Source organism: Gorilla gorilla, chromosome 11 (assembly GCF_029281585.2).
Source record: "Gorilla gorilla gorilla isolate KB3781 chromosome 11, NHGRI_mGorGor1-v2.1_pri, whole genome shotgun sequence".
NCBI lineage: Eukaryota > Metazoa > Chordata > Mammalia > Primates > Hominidae > Gorilla > Gorilla gorilla.
In genome coordinates, this window is record NC_073235.2 from 107,140,054 (window position 1) to 107,160,237 (window position 20,184).

General features: G+C 40.7%; 1 protein-coding gene across 3 annotated transcripts in view; it reads left to right on the forward strand.

Annotated features, from left to right (window-relative positions):
* Positions 1 to 3,199: 3,199 nt before the first annotated feature.
* PARD3B (par-3 family cell polarity regulator beta) overlaps positions 3,200 to 20,184 on the forward strand; it is a 1,084,399-nt gene continuing 1,067,414 nt past the window's right edge. Inside the window, exon 1 of one of the 3 annotated variants that reach the window (XM_063695123.1) lies at positions 3,200 to 3,218. In XM_063695123.1, coding sequence (XP_063551193.1) covers positions 3,216 to 3,218 — 3 coding nt within the window. In that variant the 5' untranslated portion in view covers positions 3,200 to 3,215. Of the gene's footprint in view, positions 3,219 to 14,058; positions 14,978 to 20,184 lie in introns of those variants that run through there. The other 2 variants (XM_019022741.4, XM_019022742.3) reach the window with 2 other exon arrangements.

The window sequence follows — 20,184 nt, forward strand, 5'->3', positions numbered from 1 at the left end:
CCTGGGTTAGGATTCTGATTCTGGGCTTGCTTTTATGGGCTCTTGACTCACCATTTTGGATTGACCTACTTAGTTCTAAAGCTGAAGTTTTCATTTTTCTTTGTAACACTTGGGGGAAATTCTCAGTCAACAGTTGTCTAGAGGGTCTCCCATTTGGGAATGGCAACAGCATTTAGACCTTTGGTGTGTTATTTTATTCCAATTATTTTGTTCAAAGGTCCCTGAGATCAAGTGTACAGGAATTAAAGAAGCTTTCCCGGGGATGCTAGGGACAGGATGAGATGATAGTAAAACTCTGGGGCTCTTCTGTACAGCACAAAATATAGGCAGAAGCAGCATGACTTGTCCTCTTGAATAATCTTGACAAGTGGCACTATTTGAAATGGGTTAATATGTTGATATGACTGTTTTAAGATGATTGAAAAAATATTAGTGAAAGAAATGTGAAAACAGGACTTGATTTTTCACATCTTTTCTCCAGTGTTATTCACCACCAGTTTGGACCTGCAAATATAAACTCAGAAAGCAGACTCTCCAACTACCTGTTTCTAAACTTATGTCATTTGTAAATGGTTCATATGCCTGAGACTGTTTCTATATCCTATTCTATGACATAAGTCTAGCACCTGATTTTAATCTTTTAAATAGATAATTATAATATTTTAATAATAATATGAATATAAATATTATAGCCATGCTTAGGAAAAACGAAAAATGCCAAACTGAGTATAATAATAGTCCTTTCTGGTCAGCATTCTTATTTTAATGATAATATCAATAGATATTTTGCACAAAAGTTTGGTTACTCTGCACAACAAAAATCGACTTTAAGAGATAAGTAAAACTTTTCAAACACTCCTAGCAAGTCACTCAGGCTGGAGTGCAATGGTGCAATCTCGGCTCACCACCACCTCTCCCTCCTGGGTACAAGCCGTTCTCCTGCCTCAGCCTCTAAGTAGCTGGGATTACAGGCGCCCGCCACTGCGCCTAGCTAATTTTTTGTATTTTTAGTAGGGAGGGGCTTTCACCATGTTGACCGGGCTGGTCTCGAACACCTGACCTCAGGTGATCCACCTGCCCCAGTCTCCCAAAGTGCCGGGATTACAGGCATGAGCTACCGCGCCTAGCCCTAGCAACTCCTAATAGTCTAGTAAAGGTCTATCTGGTTCAAAAGTAATGAAGGGGCTTTGTTATCTAGTCAGAGTCATGTGTATTGAGGGATCAAGCCACACCAAAGAGACTTTAGAAATATTTGTTCCTCAAGTAAGCTTGATAGACGGAGCCAAATCTAGGATGGCAAAATGGCCAGAGGCGACATTCACAGTCCATGCCATTGCATACTTGAAGGTGCATCCTTCATGGGGAACCCTTCAGCTCACAGTCTGACTCTTGATTTTTTTGCATAATGTTCAATAGGATGGGGAAAAGAATAAATTATTTCAGAAAAAAATTAAAACAACAGTGTGCTGGACACATTCCCTACGTCCCTCCAGATCCACCCTCCACCCTTTTCCACACAAACTCTTAGCTACAGGAGTTTCACAGGACTTTCTGCCTTCTGCCTCCAAGTGGGCTTGATCAGTGAAATGTACCTGTAGGAGACAGATGTGGAAGGATATGAGATGGGTGTACTTAGTCTCCCAGCTCTCTTTCTGCCATGTTGCTATGGATTGGCTGCATCTCTGCTGGGCTAGTGTTCATGATATGTCAGGTGGCCCTTTCTATATCACTCTTAGTAGGGATGTAATGTCTTCCCATCCTGCTAGCTCTAACTGCACCTGCCATTGTTGGGTTGCCTAAAGCTGCCCACACCAGTAAGTGGTTTCTGTAGTAAAGTTTCATCCCTTAACCTGGTTAAAGTGTGCCATGTGATTCTTTCTAGAAACCTGATTGACACAAACATTAAAACTAAAAGCCAATGGTTTTAGGTGAGGTCATTTGTAATAAAATGAGAAGTAATTTTGAAAACTTCATCAACTACACAGATGCACATTGATTTAGGTAGGAAAAGGTAAAGGATAAATTTTTCTCAAGGCTGAATTATTTTACCTTACAGAGAAAAAAATATAAAAAAGATATCAGAACTAGAGGCAAAAGCTTAGAAGAATGAATTCATTGTTTATCTTAACTATAACTTAAGGAGAGTTTAAAATTTTTGGTGAGGTAAGCAGAGATTTATTTTGTTTTAGAGCTCTTATTCACAATCAGTACCTTCAAGGCAAAACTGTGGAGGCTTTCATTGCATATGGCAAAATGGCTATAACAAAAATGAAGTTTGAGAGTTGGGTAATGAGAATTGATTCTGTGGATAACCACTCTTAGTTTGTAAATTTGATGAAAATTATAGAGTTAGAAATAAATAAGCAACACTCTCAGCAATTTTTCATCACTTAAAATATCCTTTGAGTAATTCTGCAGGGCATACTCGAAACTGATGAGTGGATCAAAAATGCTTACTGATCATCACATGTCAGAAGTGACATGACCTCACAGGAGAAAGACTATTGAAATGTTCACCAACAGTAGTATGAAAATTTGTACTAAAGCCCCTTGTGGCCACATTCTGGAAATCTCAGTCCTGAGTGTAGCTTCCAGGAGAGCAGAGGTATTGCTTCTCTCATTTACTGCTGTATAACCTAAAATAGAACCTGACACATAGTAGTCACTAGATAAATATTTGCTGAACAGCTGAATCAATTTAATGGGTGTTTCCTTGGTGATTACTCTGGTTTTGCTCATAAAGTTTTGTTTTGTTTTGTTTGGTAGGGGAGCCTTGTTCTGTCGACCAGGCTGGAGTACACTGTTGCCATGTTGCCATCATAGCTTACTGCAGCCTCAACTTCCCGGGCTCAACACACCTCAGCCTCCCGAGTAGCTGGGACCACAGGTGTGAGCCACCACATGTGGCTAATTTTTTTTATTCTTTGTAGAGACGAGGTCTCCCTATGTTGCCCAGGTTGGTCTTGAACTCCTAGGATCAAGTGATCCTCCCATCTCGGCTTCCCAAAATGCTAGGATTACAGGCATGAGTCACCACACTCAGCTCTTTGCTCATAAAGTTATAAAAAAGTAAACGATTGCCATTTGTAATACATATTTAGATGACTAACTTCTCAATTTGTAATAACAATTATAAACCTTCGGCAGTGGAGAGAAATTGCCTGGATAAAGCTGAAGGACCCAGTGGATTAACATCCCATTCTTTAGCCAAAGAGATGGTAAGAAAATACTTTTTCTTAATGAAAATTAATCTAAAACATATTTTTAACAAAAAAAATGAATGTACTGTCAAGTAGAATGCAAAATTAAAATGATTTTCTTTTAGCTAGAATATGAGACATGAGGGGGTTTGCCTTTCTTGCAATGGCTTCTGATACGGTTTCACTGTGTCCCCACCCAAATCTCATCTTGAACTGTAATCTCCATAATCCCCAAGTGTTTCGGGGGGACCCGGTAGGAGGTAATTGAAATATGGGGGTGGTTTCCCCCTTGCTGTTCTTGTGATAGTGAGTTCTTATGAGATCTGATGGTTTTATAAGTGTCTACCATTTTCCCTGTTTGCACTCATTCTTTCTCCTGCCACCCTGTGAAGAGGTGCCTTCCACCATGATTGTAAGTTTTCTGAGGCCTCCCTAACCCTGCAGAACTGTGAGTCAATTTTAAACCTCTTTTCTTTGTAAATTACCTAGTCCCAAGCAGTTCTTCATAGCAGCACAAGAATGGACTAATACAGCTTCCTTCTCAAGATGCTGGAAGTTCCTGTTAACTCTCCTATGCTTTCAGGAATCCTGCTCACAGGCTTCAATAGATGTTTTGGCCATTGTATCAGACCCATATGAGCCACTATCACTAAGCTATTATCAGCTATTTCTTTGGTTCCATTTTCTGCTAATTCACCCTTTTGGGTATTTTTCTGAAAATAACTGGAGTCATTTACAATACATTCCTTCATCTATTCAAGCATTCATATTATCTTTAGGTTTGTTAATCACTCATTACCTGAGCCCTCATTTCCATGTAAAGCATTGTGTCTGTGAATTTTTAACAGTTCTTTTATTACCTTATTTCTTAGGTTGGATTATCTGCAGAACAGACTATGAGAAGGAGATTCATATGTGTAAATTTATTGGTGAATGTGCTCAAAATCAGTTCTTGTGTGGAAGTGAAGTAGGGTTATGTGGAGAAAGGAGTTGGGCAGGGACACTTTTGCAACAAAGGTTTTCCATAACTGTGATGGACATTCAGAGTTGATCAGCCTTCAAGCAAGGGGTCTGGGCCTTTATTCCTTCCCTCACACACATAGACCACTCATTGAATGTGGGCATGTGGGCTGCCCTGTGAATGAGGCCCAATCTTGGGCAATGAGGCTCTGTTCCATTGAGGGTAATTCCTGGTTAGTGGCTCAGATGAGATTCTCAGCTGCCAACAATACCAGCATCACCGGATGAGCGTTCAGTCCTGAAGGGGGAGTGGGTCTGTGTGATTCACCGTAGCGCACATTATACTATAGTAGGGTAGGGGTGGAAAAGGTGTAAGGCCCTTCCTCACCCATCGTAAGGGTCATGGCCTACACTCCTACAGTAAAAGACAGATTAACAAGAGAAAAGCATAACAAATTTACTTAATCGAAGTTTTATGTGACACAGGAGCCTTCAGACATGAAGACTCAAATACCCAGGGAAAACTGTACATTTTTATGTCTGAATTTGATGAAGAATAGGCAAACAGCCATGTATAAATGTAATTGGACAAACATGGGATTAAATAATGGTAATAGGCTAGGGAGGCAGGGACCTAGCAAGACCTGTCTGTTCAGATTCTTCTTGGCCTCTCTGTGTAGAGTTACTTCCTTCTAGCTATCAGGCAGGACTCCTCTGGAACAAAAGTCTTATGCTCTACTACCAGCTAAGGTAGATCAGAGAACTTCTTCATGGCCAGTTCCTATACAGAAAGGTTAGAGTAAGGGGAAGGCTAGAGTCATATTTCTGGGTTTTATGACTTACTTTGGGAAAGATGGGTTCTATTTTCTATGACCCACCATGGGGAAGAGGAATTCTGGTTTCTATGACTTGCTTTGGAGGAGAAAGAGGGGTAGGGGGCAGGAGATAGGAGGGCAGCAGAAGATCAGAGAGAGAGAGACTTTGCTTCTGAAACTGCTTCTGAGGCCTTCCAACCTCCTTTAGTTCAAAGGACTCAGCATGCCAAAGTGCCATACTTTGGGATATTGTTTTCTGAGCCCCAGCAGTAGGGTTCAAATGCTCTTCTGGGGAGTTCCTCCTAACAATCTGCCTCTCAAGAATAAAGTTTCATTGTCTCTGGTTTCTGCCTATGGTTGGCCATATTTGCAACCATCAAATAGTTATTTAAGAAAAAATGGTTTGCTTGTTTCTTCTGGAATGCAGAAAAGTCCCAGGCCTTGGCTGTGTTCTTATGCTGTATCTTCCCATTCCTAAATGGGTGTTTCCTTGGTGATTACTCTAGTTTAGCTCATAAAGTGTTTTTGTTTCGGGTTTGTTTGTTTGTTTTTGGGACAGTCTTGCTCTGTTGCCTAAGCTGAAGTGCAGTAGCATGATCACATAGCTTCCTGCATCTTCCTGCAACCACAGCTTACCAACTCCTAAGAGCCAGTGTTCAATTTCCTTTCTTCAAGAAAATTTATTCAAGTATCCATTGACTTCCCAATTACTCTAGTTATAATCCAGTTTATTGTCAGTAGGCCCTGGGTTCATTCTGGCAAAAATATATGTAAAAGCCTTGGGTCCATGACTTATTGTCCATTAATTTATCTCCTCTTGAATTTACTTTTAAGTTCTTTTTGTTCTTTGCTAGAATAAGTTGCTTTGGTTTTAAGAATCAGTCTCACTCAAAATAATGTGACAAAAAATAATTGGTTAGCAGGTGACTGTTATTTTGACAATATTTGTAGGTTAGTACTGGGGTCAATGGAGACTTGAGGCAGCTCCCAAAGTGCTTTCATCTCACGAGCCACTGAAATCTCAAGGTTTTGGCTTTTTGATTCCTTCAATACCAAGCAGTCAATCCTCTTCTATTCTGTAGCCTACATACTAGAAGGAGCCAATCTGTGTGGCTTAGCTGATCACCAATGACTTTACTTGCTTTTAATATCAGATTATATCATGGGTTGACTAGCCTATGCATGGCTGTCTTTGAGTCAGGGACCACTCTTAGTCTTATCCATAGCTATCCTAGTCCTTCAGCATATAGCACTGCCTCTTTGAGTAAGGAACTTGCAACTTAATGAAACTTATTGGATTTGGTAGAGACATGACCGACATATGCTACTCACTGTTAATACCATCATTTTGTGGGTGTCACTTGCCAGAAGTTTTATATACATGGTAAACAGATAGTTATTTTTGTTTGCTGTGAAATTGCTCTTTTCAAGTCTTGTGAGACATGTTGAAGTCCATATATAACCTATTTATTTTCTTTATTCTATTTATATTCTGATTATATAATAAAAGAGCATTTAAAAAGTCATAACATATACATATTAACAAGTGTGCACACGTTTGAAGGAAAATATGGATTAATTCATTTTTTGATATTGAAATAAAATTATACTTATTCATGTATACATGTGGCAAAGCATTAATGGTTGTATCAAATAATTTTATACAAAGGAATCATAACTGTAAATCATGTAGTCTTTCAAATCTTCCATTATGAATTCATGGATTAGTGTCTAAAATTATAGCATATAAAATAAATGAAATATTATCAGATAGCATGTAGTTTGACCACAGCATTTAATATTAATAAGATTTTTGGATTTGCTGCTTACAGTACTATGCAATCATAGCTAAACCAAACTATTAATTTGAGTTGATAACTGAGCAACAGTAGAAATTTTTTTATTTCTTAAATGATGACGGAAATTAATGGTGATTTTGGCAATCAGGGAAGAGCTTATATTTCACTGTTAAAATGTAGAAGTGCTTTCTCTTGAGAAAAGCATGAATTTAGCTTAGTCTGGGAAAAAAATTCATTTTTGCAAATATACCAGATTGAATTAGAAATATTGTTAGTGCTTCTCCTAAATTTAAAATATTAGTGAGATTTAAAATCTCTATTTATAAATCGTTGTAGAAGCCCACTAGGAAAGACCTTCTGGGCAAATTATTAGGTTTGTTCCCAAACACTTCCTTGCCCTTCTCCCTGCTAATTGGCTTCCCGCCAGTCGTGCTAGCACTACACACTGGTAGAAGCATGGAAGGGGGAAGAAAAGAATCCAGGGGGTGGGTATTTCTCTCTCGTCTTCTTTTCTCTCTCCTTCTCTCCCCTGGTTGTGTTTTCTGACTGTGGCTGCAACTCCTCCTGATAGTTCCAGGTCTTCTCTGGACAGGCTCTCAGCTCAGTCCTTGCTTTGGTTTTAGCTCCTGCCAGGCGGCCCAGCTTCTGGGTTCTGCTGACATTCTGCATCCTCCCTGCATACAGCCAGCCCTCGCCCTGGAGAAAGAAGCAGCTTCCTGCTGTGGCTAATCTCTGAATTGCCTTCCCATATCTTGCTTGGCTTCCCAGCCCTTTCATCAACAGTGTAATTAATTTCTCGTATTCAACTCCCTCTGTTTGATACAGGGTATGTTTTCAGTTTGCCTGACTAGACCCTGAATCATACGGCATTTCTCCACTTTCCATTCATGGAATAGTAGACTAAAAGGACTTTACATTAAGCAATAATACAGTTTACTACTTTGGATAAACATACGTAAAGGCGGAGATATTTTACAAATATGTACATATGTGACGTTTCACTTAAATTCAGCCTGATATGACTTACTCCAACATCTTTCTTTTGGATTCTTCCCAAACTCAGTCACTTCCTACTCAAAGTCTTTATATATAAAGATGTCAAAATAATGACTATCAAATGCTGTTTTATGCATATGACTCCTTTGTTCAAGCATCTAGAAGCTATCTCTTTGGTGCTTTAGATCCAAAATCCTTAGTCTATTTCTCACAGCTGTCCCTGAATCATTTTCCTCTTCCTGAATCTTTCTAGCCTTATATCCTATGTTATGCTCCGATGAAACCTATCTGTTCTGGTCAAACACTCTTGCTTTCCGTTCTTAACATTCAATTTCCTGCTTTCTACTGTTGTGTCTTCACTAGGGCAGCAGCGCCCTTTCTTATCACATCTTTGACATTGATAATACCTTATAGAGAATAAGAATAATACCTTATCATCATTAACAATTCATCATTATACACATATGTAACTTCTCCAGATCTCCCTCTTTTTGAATATCGGCATTTTCCAGGATTCTAGTCTAAGCCCTATTGCCTTTTCATCTTAAACTCCTTCTTTGGATGATCTCTTCTCTTCTGACAAGTTGAGCTTCAATCTATGACCCCCGAATCTCAATATATAGTCTTTAGACTTTCTCCTGAGCTCCAAACTTGTATTTCCAGCTGACTAAACATTTTTACCTGGTTGCTTCGCGGGCACATCAAACTTAGAATGTCCCAACTGAACTTACTCTTTTTTTTCCCTAACATCTGCAAAGGCCTCCCCACTTTCCAACTTCCTTAGCTTTAACTAATAATGTCACTTCTTCTTCTTCTTCTTCTTCTTTTTTTTTTTTTTTTTTTTTTTTTTTTGAGATGGAGTCTCACTTTGTCGCCCAGGCTGGAGTGTACTGGCACGATCTTGGCTCACTGCAACCTCCTCCTCCTGGATTCAAGTGATTCTCCTCCCTCAGCCTCCTGAGTAGCTGGGATTACAGGTGCACACCACCATGCCTGGCTAATTTGTGTATTTTTAGTAGAGACGGGGTTTCGCTATGTTGGGCAGGCTGGTCTTGAACTCCTGACTTCAGGTGATCCACCCATCTCGGCCTCCCAAAGTGCTGGGATTACAGGCGTGAGCCACTGTGCCCGGCCAATGATGTCACTTATTAACTAGTTGTCTGAACTAGAAAACAATGTGTCTTAATTTTTCCCCAAAGCTTACCAACCTCCATCTATCACAAATTCGGAAAGATATCCCCAATCTTCCCCTCTTCATCATCTGTATTGCCTTAGTCTTCTAGGAGGCCACTGCTGTAGACAATCTCTTCTACCTCATTTCCTGCCTGTCTTTTGGCTCCTTAATGCTCCAGGAACCAAACTGGCTTTTTCTTAATTCCTAAAACACATCACTCTTGGTCTTATCTCAGAGATATTTGCATTTACTGTTCACCTTTTCTCTGGGTTCTTCCCAAAGTAACTTATTTTCTCTTACCAATCCAATATAAATAGGTTCTCCCTTACCCAATTATTCTCTATTACACAACCCTGCTGTTTGTACCTTTTATTATACTTTATAACAATGTGCAAATATTTTGTTCATTTGATTAGTCATTTATTATCTGTCTTCCTCACTAGGGTCTAAGCTTCATAGTCACTTTGTGCTCAGTTACATTACAGGTGTTGAAAAACTACTGTTGCATTAGAAAATGAATGGTGGATTGAATGAACTAAGATGGGGCTTCTGCCTGTCTCTCAGGTCCTCTGCATTCCACCAAACACAAATCCGATCATGTTACTGTCCTGCTTAAAATCCTTTGGTGGTTTATAATTTTCTGCAATAGTCATTTAAATACTCAGCAAACTTTTTTGATATTTACAATTGTGGGGAGAATAAGTGTTCAGAATCTTAAGTTTAAATTGAAACTGAAGGAATAGGTAGAAGAATGAACACCATACCAGCACTTCCTAGCCCAGTGAGAGTTCAAAGCCTTGAGCCATGGCTGGCTCCGGTGGCTCACACCTGTAATCCCAGCACTTTGGGAGGTCAAAAAAGGCAGATCACTTGAAGTTAGGAGTTCAAGACCAGCCTGGCCAACATGGCGAAAACTCGTCTCTACTAAAAATACAAAAATTAGCCAGGTATGGTGGCACACATCTGTAATTCCAGCTACTCAGCAGGCTGAGGCAGGAGAATTGCTTGAACCCAGGAAGCAGAGGCTTCAGTGAGCCAAGATTGCACCACTGCACTCCAGCCTGTGCAACAGAGCTAGACTCTGTCTCAACAACAACAACAAACCACAAAGCCTTAAACTAATGTTGGTCAAATATCTAATGTTATAAATTCTGTTACCAGACAGACAGGGAAGTGAAGAAAGCGCTGGACTATGATCAAGAGGTTCTGGGTTCTGATTCTGGCTGAACCAGTTTCCTTGACTTCTCTAATCCAGTTTCCTCATCTACAAAATGAGGATATTGTATCAGGTAATCTGCAAGGCCCCATTCAGCTCTGTAATTCTGTGATTCTCAGATACTAGATTAAATGTTTCTGGATTGCTTTTTGAGCATCAAATGAAATAATATGTAGATTGTGAATTAGAATACACATCTTAACATTAGTTTTGCTATGGTCCTGGCACCCTCATTACAGAGCTAGTTACACTTTGTCTCCAGCAGTTGTGTACTTGATGTGCAGTTTCTGCGTATCATTTGAATTGTTTCACTTTGCAAGTAGTTTCAGACTCACTGAAAACAAGTGACATTTAGAAATGCTAGTAAGTGGAAAAAAAGTTGAAAGAGGGCAATATATCTTGCCTACTATGTGTTGAGTGCTTTATGTATATTACATCTTAAAATAGAGTTATCATCCCATTTTACAAAAAAGGATAGTGACATATGACTAAGATTACTTAGCTTATCACTGCGCACACATGACTTACACACTGAAATGTCCAGGCCCAAATCTCTCTCTACCTTCTGTCAATTACATGGATGCCCGTTCACTTCCTCTCCAAGTAAAGGGATATAAATGAGAATCAGAAAGTGGCTTTTGGTAAAGTAAGCAGAATTGAAAAGAGAACCCTTGGTTGCACCCTTACCTCAAAGCTATCGTTGGACAGCTGAGCTTGCTGGAGAGCACCAATGACCACTGCTATTGGCCCTCTTTCTAACAGTCTTCTACAGATCCCTAGAGGTGAAAGGACTTGGTCCTATCCAGAGTAGGGCCTATTCCTGTGCTTACTGTTAATGGGCCCCGGTGAGCTTCAGAGAAGGAGATCACACATTGAGGAAAACAACTAATTAATAATCAAAATTAACTTAATATAACAGCATCAGAACAGTTTCCTTGCTTTTGGTTGCTCATTTTACTTTTTTTTTTTTTTTTTTTTTAAGAGATGCTCGTTTCATGATTCAGCTCCTTTTCAAGAAAACAAACTTAGGGAGAATATTAGTTTCTACAGAGTAGAATTCAATATAAGGAGGGGTGGTATAGCTGTACCATTTGTGAAGACTTGTGAGTCTTACTTATAGGATGGGCAAAAAATGGACCTTCCAAAAAGCCGGTGGCCCATAATATTCCCCTTAGGGTGAAGAGCATTGTTATTTGTGCATCCAGGACAGCTACAGAAATAAATAACCAAAAATGTCAACAAATGAATGCCATGCAGTATTTAGAGACAAACAGCTCTAAAGAAGAATCCATTCTTGTCCAGTTAAACAATAACCCAGACCATTTGCTTTTAAATATAAAAGGGAAAAAATGAAAACGAATACCCATTTTTCTCTTCCATTATTTATGCAATCATTCTTGCACCTGCTTTCAGAAGGAAGCAAAGAATGTGATCTTTTATACTAATGCTCCAAGGGTTTTAGAAATAAGTTAATTTAATTAGTAAAATTGATTCAATTTTTTGTGATAAATAGTACTTGCTATAAATAATTCCTTGAAAGGTAAAAATATTTTGTTTAACAGTACAAAACATGAGACTCAATTACTGGTCAACTATAGATTAAATATTATCATTCTTCATTCAATGTATACCTGATAGCACCTGACATTTTAGTTATACTTCCGCAAGGCAGGGTGGTTTAATAATATTGGTCAGGATTATTGTTCTTTCTCTGTATAACACTTCTTTACTGGCTACTCCAGTACTTGCTAAGCTGTTGGATAACAAATGGAAAAATATCACATCACAGGCATATTTATCTACCAAGCAGGCAAAACAAGAAAATGGAACCCAGGCTTGGCATCTTCTAGTGTTACTCAATCAAGGCAAATTATTTATTGTCTTCTGCCCAGGAGGTCCCATGGGGCATGAAATATTGATTTAGGAATTTGCTGGGCATGAATGACTGTGTGTTGCAGTTGTGTTCTTTTTTTTAATCCCTTGATAATATATGGTAAATTGTTTCTATATATGCTGTGATGAGGCTGAATAACAAATTAAACCTGGCTATTTAATAAACATGAAATGTAAACACTAAACTCTTCATACTAACTTAGGGCTATAAAAGGTCACCCCATGGTGTGCAGGATTGCACAATGCACTGTTCACATCCTTGTCTAGAGTCATCTCTTCCTTCATCTCACAATGGCATGGCCTCTGCTGCATCCCCTAGGTCCCGATTCCAACTTCCCAAGTGGAATTGGGAGAGCCGGAGTGTTCTTTATGGTTCACTTGGGGATTCTCAAAGCCAGGACTTGGGGTGGGAGGTTCTAGATATTGGGAAGGAGCTAAAGCTGGGCTAAGAGGGAATTTGTGGCGAAGAGGAGGAGCTATTCATGACCCAAGCAGCAGAAAATGAGTCTGGAGCAACTGTAAAGCAAAAAGCCACGATGCAGGAAGGATGGCAACATGCAAAGTTATTTCATCAGTGGAAAATCTTTGCTCTGTACCATTCTATAGGTCCATGAAATACCGAATATTAAAAGTGAGGGCCACACATTAATGCATGGCATCAGTATCTATTTGTTTGTTTGATTCACTCATTGGTACTTCTCATGTAAGAAACAGCACAGCAGTTACGATGAAGACTCTGGAATCAGATGACCTGGGTTTTAAGCCAGCCTCTGCTACTTTCTAAGAATGAGATTTTAACTGAATCATTTAACTTCCTTTGGCCTCAGCTCCTCATCTCTAAAAAGAGGATAAAGTGTCTCCTTTGAAGAGAGCTGGCCTGAGAATGGAGACCACACTGAGGAACAGATAGAGCTAAGAGCTGGACAGAGCTAGCTGGCCCCTGAGGACATAGTTTGAGTTCCTGCTTTCAACCTTGCCTCAATGGAGTGCCCTCTGGATCTTCTGATTTTATGAGGTGATCAATTCTGTCTTTGGTTTATTTAAATGTAAATTAGTTTGTATTGGATTTACAAGCAAATTACAATGGACTTGGTTTACGTGATCCTCTTGGTTTGCCACTGACTTTCTATACATAGAAGACAACCAGTATATACTTACTGAATGTATGAATGAGCTAAAATTTATTTTTTTAAAAAACCTCTTGAAACCCATGAATTTAATCTCCTCTGCATTATCATACCATCCTAGGCAATTCAAGTTCAATTTAAAGGTGTCCACATAGGAGCACATCCTTCTGTAGAGAAACACATGATGCAGCCCTGAGGGTCTTGCTGGATGAACTGGATGGCTAAGAAAACTGCAGGGAGAGACCAGAGATTGAGCTCAGAAGACCTGAGTTCTTTTCAACAGAACTAACACCATGGTCTGCTTAGTCTCTTGACCTCTCCGAGCACCATTCTTGATGCACAAGATGCGAAGAATAATATCTACCTACAGGGTAGCTGTTAAGCTCAAAGGAGCTCATTTACATGAGAGCTAAGAATGAAACTAACGTAGTTTGTTGGTTTCCCCCACATATTCCCATTTCAATTGGTGATGGATACACACCTGCCAAATCATGAGCCTAAGGATGTTAACTTTTTTTTTCCTAATAAAATGCACAACGGTAGTCGCATTCCAGAAGGCTATGTGTCAACACACGCGATCATATCTGGGTCTTGGGTGTGACCTTTGGCCAAATACTCAGTGTCCTCGAGGGTCTGTAAAAGGAAAAGTTTCCACCGGCGCGTTCTCTCCAAGGTTCGCTTCAGCTCTGCTATTCCAGGGCTCCTGAGGGCAGCGGCAAGGGCTGTGCTTAAGGCGAGTTCCTAACAGGCCCTCGGGGCACTCCTGCATCTCAGCACCCTGCAGCCTCGCCCCTTGGGTGTTTTTGGTGGGCGTGACTAGAAGCACCTGCTCCTGGGCTCCTTTTGCATCTTGCTGCAGTCCCCTCCTGTGAAGGGCGCAGCTCTGCAGTCTCCTCGCTCTTCCCTCGGGTGTTCTTTCTGAGATCCGGTTTCAATCCTCGAGCGTGTAGCCCTCGGGTCCCCTTACAGCTCCCCAGAGCTCCGTGTGCATGCGTGCGAGAGGGAGAGAGCCAGGGAGAGACCCAGGTGACGAGACGAGGCTCCCGGGCTCCAGTTACTGGCCCGCAGGGCCGGGGCACGTCGTCGCCCAGCGTGCGGCGGGGCCCGGGAGCGCCGCGGCCCCTTTAAGAGCCGGGCCCAGGCCGTCCCCGGGACCGCGGGAGCCCAGAGCGCGGGCGCCGCAGAGGAGTTGGGAGCCGGCGCAAAAGTTTCCTCCCAACTCTGGCCCCGTGCGCCGCCGCCGCCGCCGCCGCCGCCCACTCCAGCTCCGGGCTTGGGGCCGGCCCTGCCAACGCCGCCAGGGCCAGGGCCAGGGCCAGCGACAGGGAAGGGCCGGCAGTTTCGCTTTGGTGGGCGCGGAGCAGCCGCCTGGGCCGGGCAGGAGTAGGAGCGGGAGGAGGAGGAGGAGGAGCCGGGCCGCGGAGCTGCCGCGTCCCGGGCCGCCGGGCACCTGGGAGGTAACCCCTTTCCGCGGCCGCCCCTCCCCGATTCCCGCCACCTGCCGCCTGGCCAGGTTGAAGGGGCGCTGCCGCGAGCCTCCGGGCCTCAGGGTGTTCCGGGGAGCGGCGCCCCGGGTCTCCGGGCCCACCCACCCCGGGCGTCCTCCGAGAGTGGGGGCTGCGCCCGCGGGGTCAGACACCTGTTCGGCCTGGCCCGGCGTGGTCGCCGGGGGCCAGGATGAAAGTGACCGTGTGCTTCGGCAGGACGGGCATCGTGGTGCCCTGCAAGGAGGGCCAGCTGCGCGTCGGCGAGCTCACCCAGCAGGCGCTGCAGCGGTACCTGAAGACCCGGGAGAAGGTGAGCGCGGCGCGGAGGAGGGGGGCGCGGCTGCAGCCAAGGCACCTGCCAGGTGCGACCCGGTGGCGACACTCAGGGGGGGATGCAGAAAACCCAGGGGATTAATGGGGCACTGCCTGTAGCTGCAGCTGTTGTCTATTGCTAATATCAGTGATGTGGGTGTCTTTGGGTGTTTGTGGGCCTTGAGCTCCGAGGGTCGTGAGTGGACCTGCAGCATTGGAATCTCTTGGGAGCTTCTTAGAACTGCCCAATATGGGGACTTACTCCAAACCCACCGACTCAGGATCTGCTCTTTAACGAGATCCCCAGGTGATTGGAATGCCCACTGAAGTTTGAGAACCACTGGTTTAGAACTTGTTTGAGGGAACGTCTTAAAAGGTGCTGCTCACCTAAGTGTGATTTTTGACCCATTAAGGCCCGCCTCACTTAGGCTCCTTGGAGTTAGAAAGTTGATTGTGCCAGTGACACACACTCGGAAGTTACAATTGATGGGGCCTTTGGAGTTTCAGCCTTGTGAGCTGCCCTGTCGCAGTGACTTGGGCAGGAACACAGGTGGGAGAATGCTGTTTGCTTAGCCAACCTGTCTCCATTTTGAGTGTTTTCAGTTTAATGTCACAGATTCTATGGCCATTTACTATGTGTGTGGGCTGTTGTCAGGTCCTGAGTGACTATTAAAATGAGAAAGACATTCCTAGCTCTGTAGCTGAAGTCAGGAACAAGTATAAATTAAGTGACAATTTTTTTTTAAGTGTGCAATACATGTTGAGAACATATCTGGCACTAGAACTTATGCCAAGTATTTGGGTAACATTGGGCTTCTGGGACTTCCTCAGTGAAACTTTTAAATGAAGGCATTGAATAACCTTTTAATTTTTTGAATCTTCGCATGGAACATTTTGTATGTCCCAAATGCTCCTCAAACAGGGCAAGTCACAAATTCTTGTTTTAGTGGCCAATGGTTCTCTTAACATTTGGTCAAATGCCATGTGACTAAAATAGTGGGTTGGTCAATCTAGTGATGGAAAAATGTAAGTTTTAATTTCTTTTAACTTCTTATCAGTTATCCAAAGCATAAAAGTAATTGTTTCTTACAAGTGTATACCTTAGGGGTTTAAGAAAATACTTGCACCTTCTTTGCCTCCATGAAGAATTATTATACAGAAAAAAACTTCAGCTCTGGACAAATACATGTGCATATTGCTTTGGATACTCAAGAACTGGAGGAGAGTACAATGAAAGGTCTGTTAATATATTAAATATAACCCCTAAAGATGAACTCTTTACTGATGGAATTGAGGTAGAGGAGGGAAAAAATTAAAGTGGTTTATAAAGCTGTGTGAAAATCTACTGCAGTTATGTGTGTGTGTGCACGTGCATATGTGTTTGCCATTGTTAAAATAGTGTTTGCTGTTTAAATCATGTAATTCAGTTAACTGAGATTTAAACAAGTAACCAATTGTCTATTAAATCATATTTCACTAACTTTTGAAAGTGAGCTAAGATTAATAGTAACAACATTACTCCAGACAGATTATTGAAATAGATCTCATTGAGGGATTGTCTTACCAAATTGAAGTTACTTTTTAACTATTAAATAATTTATGCTCTCAAATCTTGTATATTTAGAAGTTTAGTACAGGGGGCTATCCAAGTAAGAGATAAACTACAAGCTTGTAAATAACATGAAGAGAACTAACCAGCTGATATTTAATTCACTATAATTTGATCTTAAAAGGTGTTAAAAAACTATTGACATTCTGGAATGGAAACGTAACTTATAATATCACAGAACAATGTAATTGCATTGATCAGTTTACTATTATTACCAGACTTATATTTTTCTGTTTACATTTATATATTAGTGAATGTGGCATTTAAAGGTAACCTGCAGCATATAAATCCTTCCTCTTATTTTCACTTTTAAAATTTCATTTTAAGAAGGAGTAAGTGATGATTTTTCCCCTCACCAAGTATTCTTCTCCCATAGTTTTATTTTAAATAATATTGTAATCATAACAAGATTTAACTAATATTAAATCGTATTCATAATGGCACTAAAAGGTCAATAAATACTCTAACAAATTCCATGCTTTTATTCATTTTTTTAAATGAGAAAAGGCCAGAAATGTCAAAATTCAATTTGAAAAACAATGTGTAATAAATTCACTTTCTGTAAATCAGTGAATTTCTGCACTTCGTAATAATAATCACACTAACAAATAACATGTATTGTGCTTATTCTGTGCAGGCCCTGTTTTAGGAACTTTATGCTTATGACTTATTTCTCCCAACAACCTTAGGAGATAGGTACTATTATTATCCCCATTTTACAAATCAGGGGAAAAAGAGACACAGAGACATGACAAGTAAGTCGTAAATTTGGGTTTAGAAACCAGGAACTGTGTCTCTGGATGTTTGCTCTCAGCCATTAACTGCATAGCCTAGTACTATATATGTTGTTATGAATTGGAATTTATCCATATTGTTTGTTTTTTAATGCTTGATTTAAAAAGACATTTCTATCTACTAACTGCTATATCACATCAACCTAAAAATAGCAATTTTGCTTCTGGAATACTGATGGGATATCCACAAGTTTCTCTTAATTATATATTTTATGAGGTCTACATGTAGAAAATCTAGTTTCTGAGGCAAATATTATAGGATTTGCAAATCAACTATGAAAAATATTCCTCAGTCTAACTACAAATGGGAAAATGGGCAATATCTTAGACATCCAGGTGGCGAGTGCTATAAAGAACCAAATTTGGTGGGAACATGAATGTAAAGTAAGTCCATTATTTTCTGAGGCACTGAGTAATGTAGATGGGAGAAAGACAGATTTCAAGATTGAGGATGAAGTTGAGGTTTCTGAAGTTTGAAAAGTAAGTGAAGTCCAAGAATGCCATTCTATATTTCGTGGACAGCGTCTGAGAAGTAACCGCTACCTGTTGAGAACAAAGAAAACGTATTTGTGGAATGTTGGGAGCCGCCTGAATCAACATCAGATAAGGCCAGAGGTTGATGCGATCCTGAAGATACAGGGGGAGCTTTTGGGAAGGCTTTAATTATGCTCTGAAGTCTGGGCCTTTGAGGTTCCTGCCACCATTTGATGAACTCCATTGGAAACGTGGTGGACTGAGAGGTGAGAACTGTGGGATTGCTTATCTCCGAATCCTGACACTTTATCAGTGTCCCAGCCTCCAAATCCAATTTAGTGAAGTTGTTAGTGGAGAAGTGATTGTCTTCTTATGTGCTCATGGTGGGGATCGTTGAGTAATTAGTTAAATTTATCATCAAAATTATGTGTCACAGGTGAATGGGTAATTGAGCTGTATCCTGCAGGGACTCTTAACCCTGGCTGAACTTCAGTCACCTCTAATTTTCACATTAAACATTTTAAACATTACAAATACCTGTGTCCCTTCCCCCAAGATTCTCATTCATTGGGTTAGGAGTGGGTCCTGGGCATAGGTATTTTAAAAAGCACTCCAGGTGATTCTAATGCCCAGCCAAGGTTGAGAATCACTAATCTACTCCTCTAATCTTTTCGTTGGCTGAACTCATTGGATTTTAAACTCTTTTGATGGCAGATACTGTGTCTTAGATATCTACACACCAGTCTGTTATTAAGCAACAGAATAAGCACAATACATGTTATTTGTTAATGGGATTATTATTATGAAGTGCAGGGCTTAAAACCTTGCTGTCCAGGGATTCAAACCTTTTAAGTGTCTTTCACTGATTTACAGAAAGTGAATTTATTGCACATTGTTTTTCAAAATGAATTTTGACATTTCTGGCCTTTTCTCATTAAAAAAAAAACAAACAAATAAAAGCATGGAATTTGTTAGAGTATTTATTGACCTTTTAGTGCCATTAGGAATACTCCTACTCCTACCCTTAAAGAATTCTTCCTATAGAAGGTGCTCAAATAATTGCATAAAGTGAACATTCATTTTATATAGACAATTGTCCCTTAGTATCCACAGGGGATTGGTTCCAGGACTTCCCTCGGATACCAAAATCTGCAGATGCACAAGTTCCTGATATAAAATGCTGCAGTGTTTGCATGTAAGCTACACACATCCTCCTGTATACTTTAAGTCATCTCTAGATTATTTATAATACCTAATACAATGTAAAAACTATTTAAACAGTTGTTATACTATACTGTTTAGGGAATAGTGACAAGAAAATTGTGTGTGTGTGTTCAGTACACATAGTTTTTTTTCTAAATATTTTTGATCTGTGGTTGGTTGAATCTGCAGATGCGGAATGCATGGATGCAGAGGGCTGACTGTGTGTGTGTGTGTGTGTGTGTGTGTGTGTGTGTGTATTCACTGAGGATGAAGTGAATAAGGGAAAGGCTTGTCTAGTAATGAGGATGTATAGTGTGTTCTGGGGTTGGAATGAATGAGAAATAAGAGCATTGAATTCGTGGGATAGCGGGCATGCTGGAATTTACAAAGGCCAATTTGTGGCTCTGACTGTGTATGTGAGTACACCCTTTTTTGAAAAGGAAAAATTATATTTGATAGGGTTTTCAAGATGAATCTTTTCTGTATTCAGATATTTTGAATAATATGTTTGTTTTACAAGTTGAGGCAGCTTCCCAGAACTGGGAGTAGTCTGATTAGACTAACAATTCCATTCCCTGATTAACTGTGGGATCGGAATCTAAGAGAATTTGTGTAGTAAGAAGAATCTGGTATGATAATGTGTGGGAGTAGCCTGGAGGAATAGGCTAGAACTCTTGAATTTCTAAACTTTTCAGGCTTTGATGCCTTGTTACCTAAATAGATTTTAAGGTTCTTGTATACATAAGCTAGGCCCAGACTGGATTCCTCAAATGCTTTTCAATTGATTGGGCACTGACTTACTTGAGTGCTTTATTTCCTATTCAGACCTCACTTCTTTACAGCATGTGGACAGAACTGACTCGCCATCAGCATTACACATGCTTCCAACTTGGTTTTGGTTCTGCTACTCAGCTTGCATTGAGCAGCTTCTAAGTTTGCAAACAGAGGGCTCGTGGGGCCTGCTGTGACCCACAGACATATTTTTGTAGGTCTGCTCAGTGTTATATTTTGACTTAGTTGTCAGCATTTAAATATTTTGAGATTTCATGCAAAACTCCAGATTCCTATCTTCTTTGGGGGAAAAGCAAATCGGAAGCTCTGACAATGCTGGGCTTTACTTTCCCA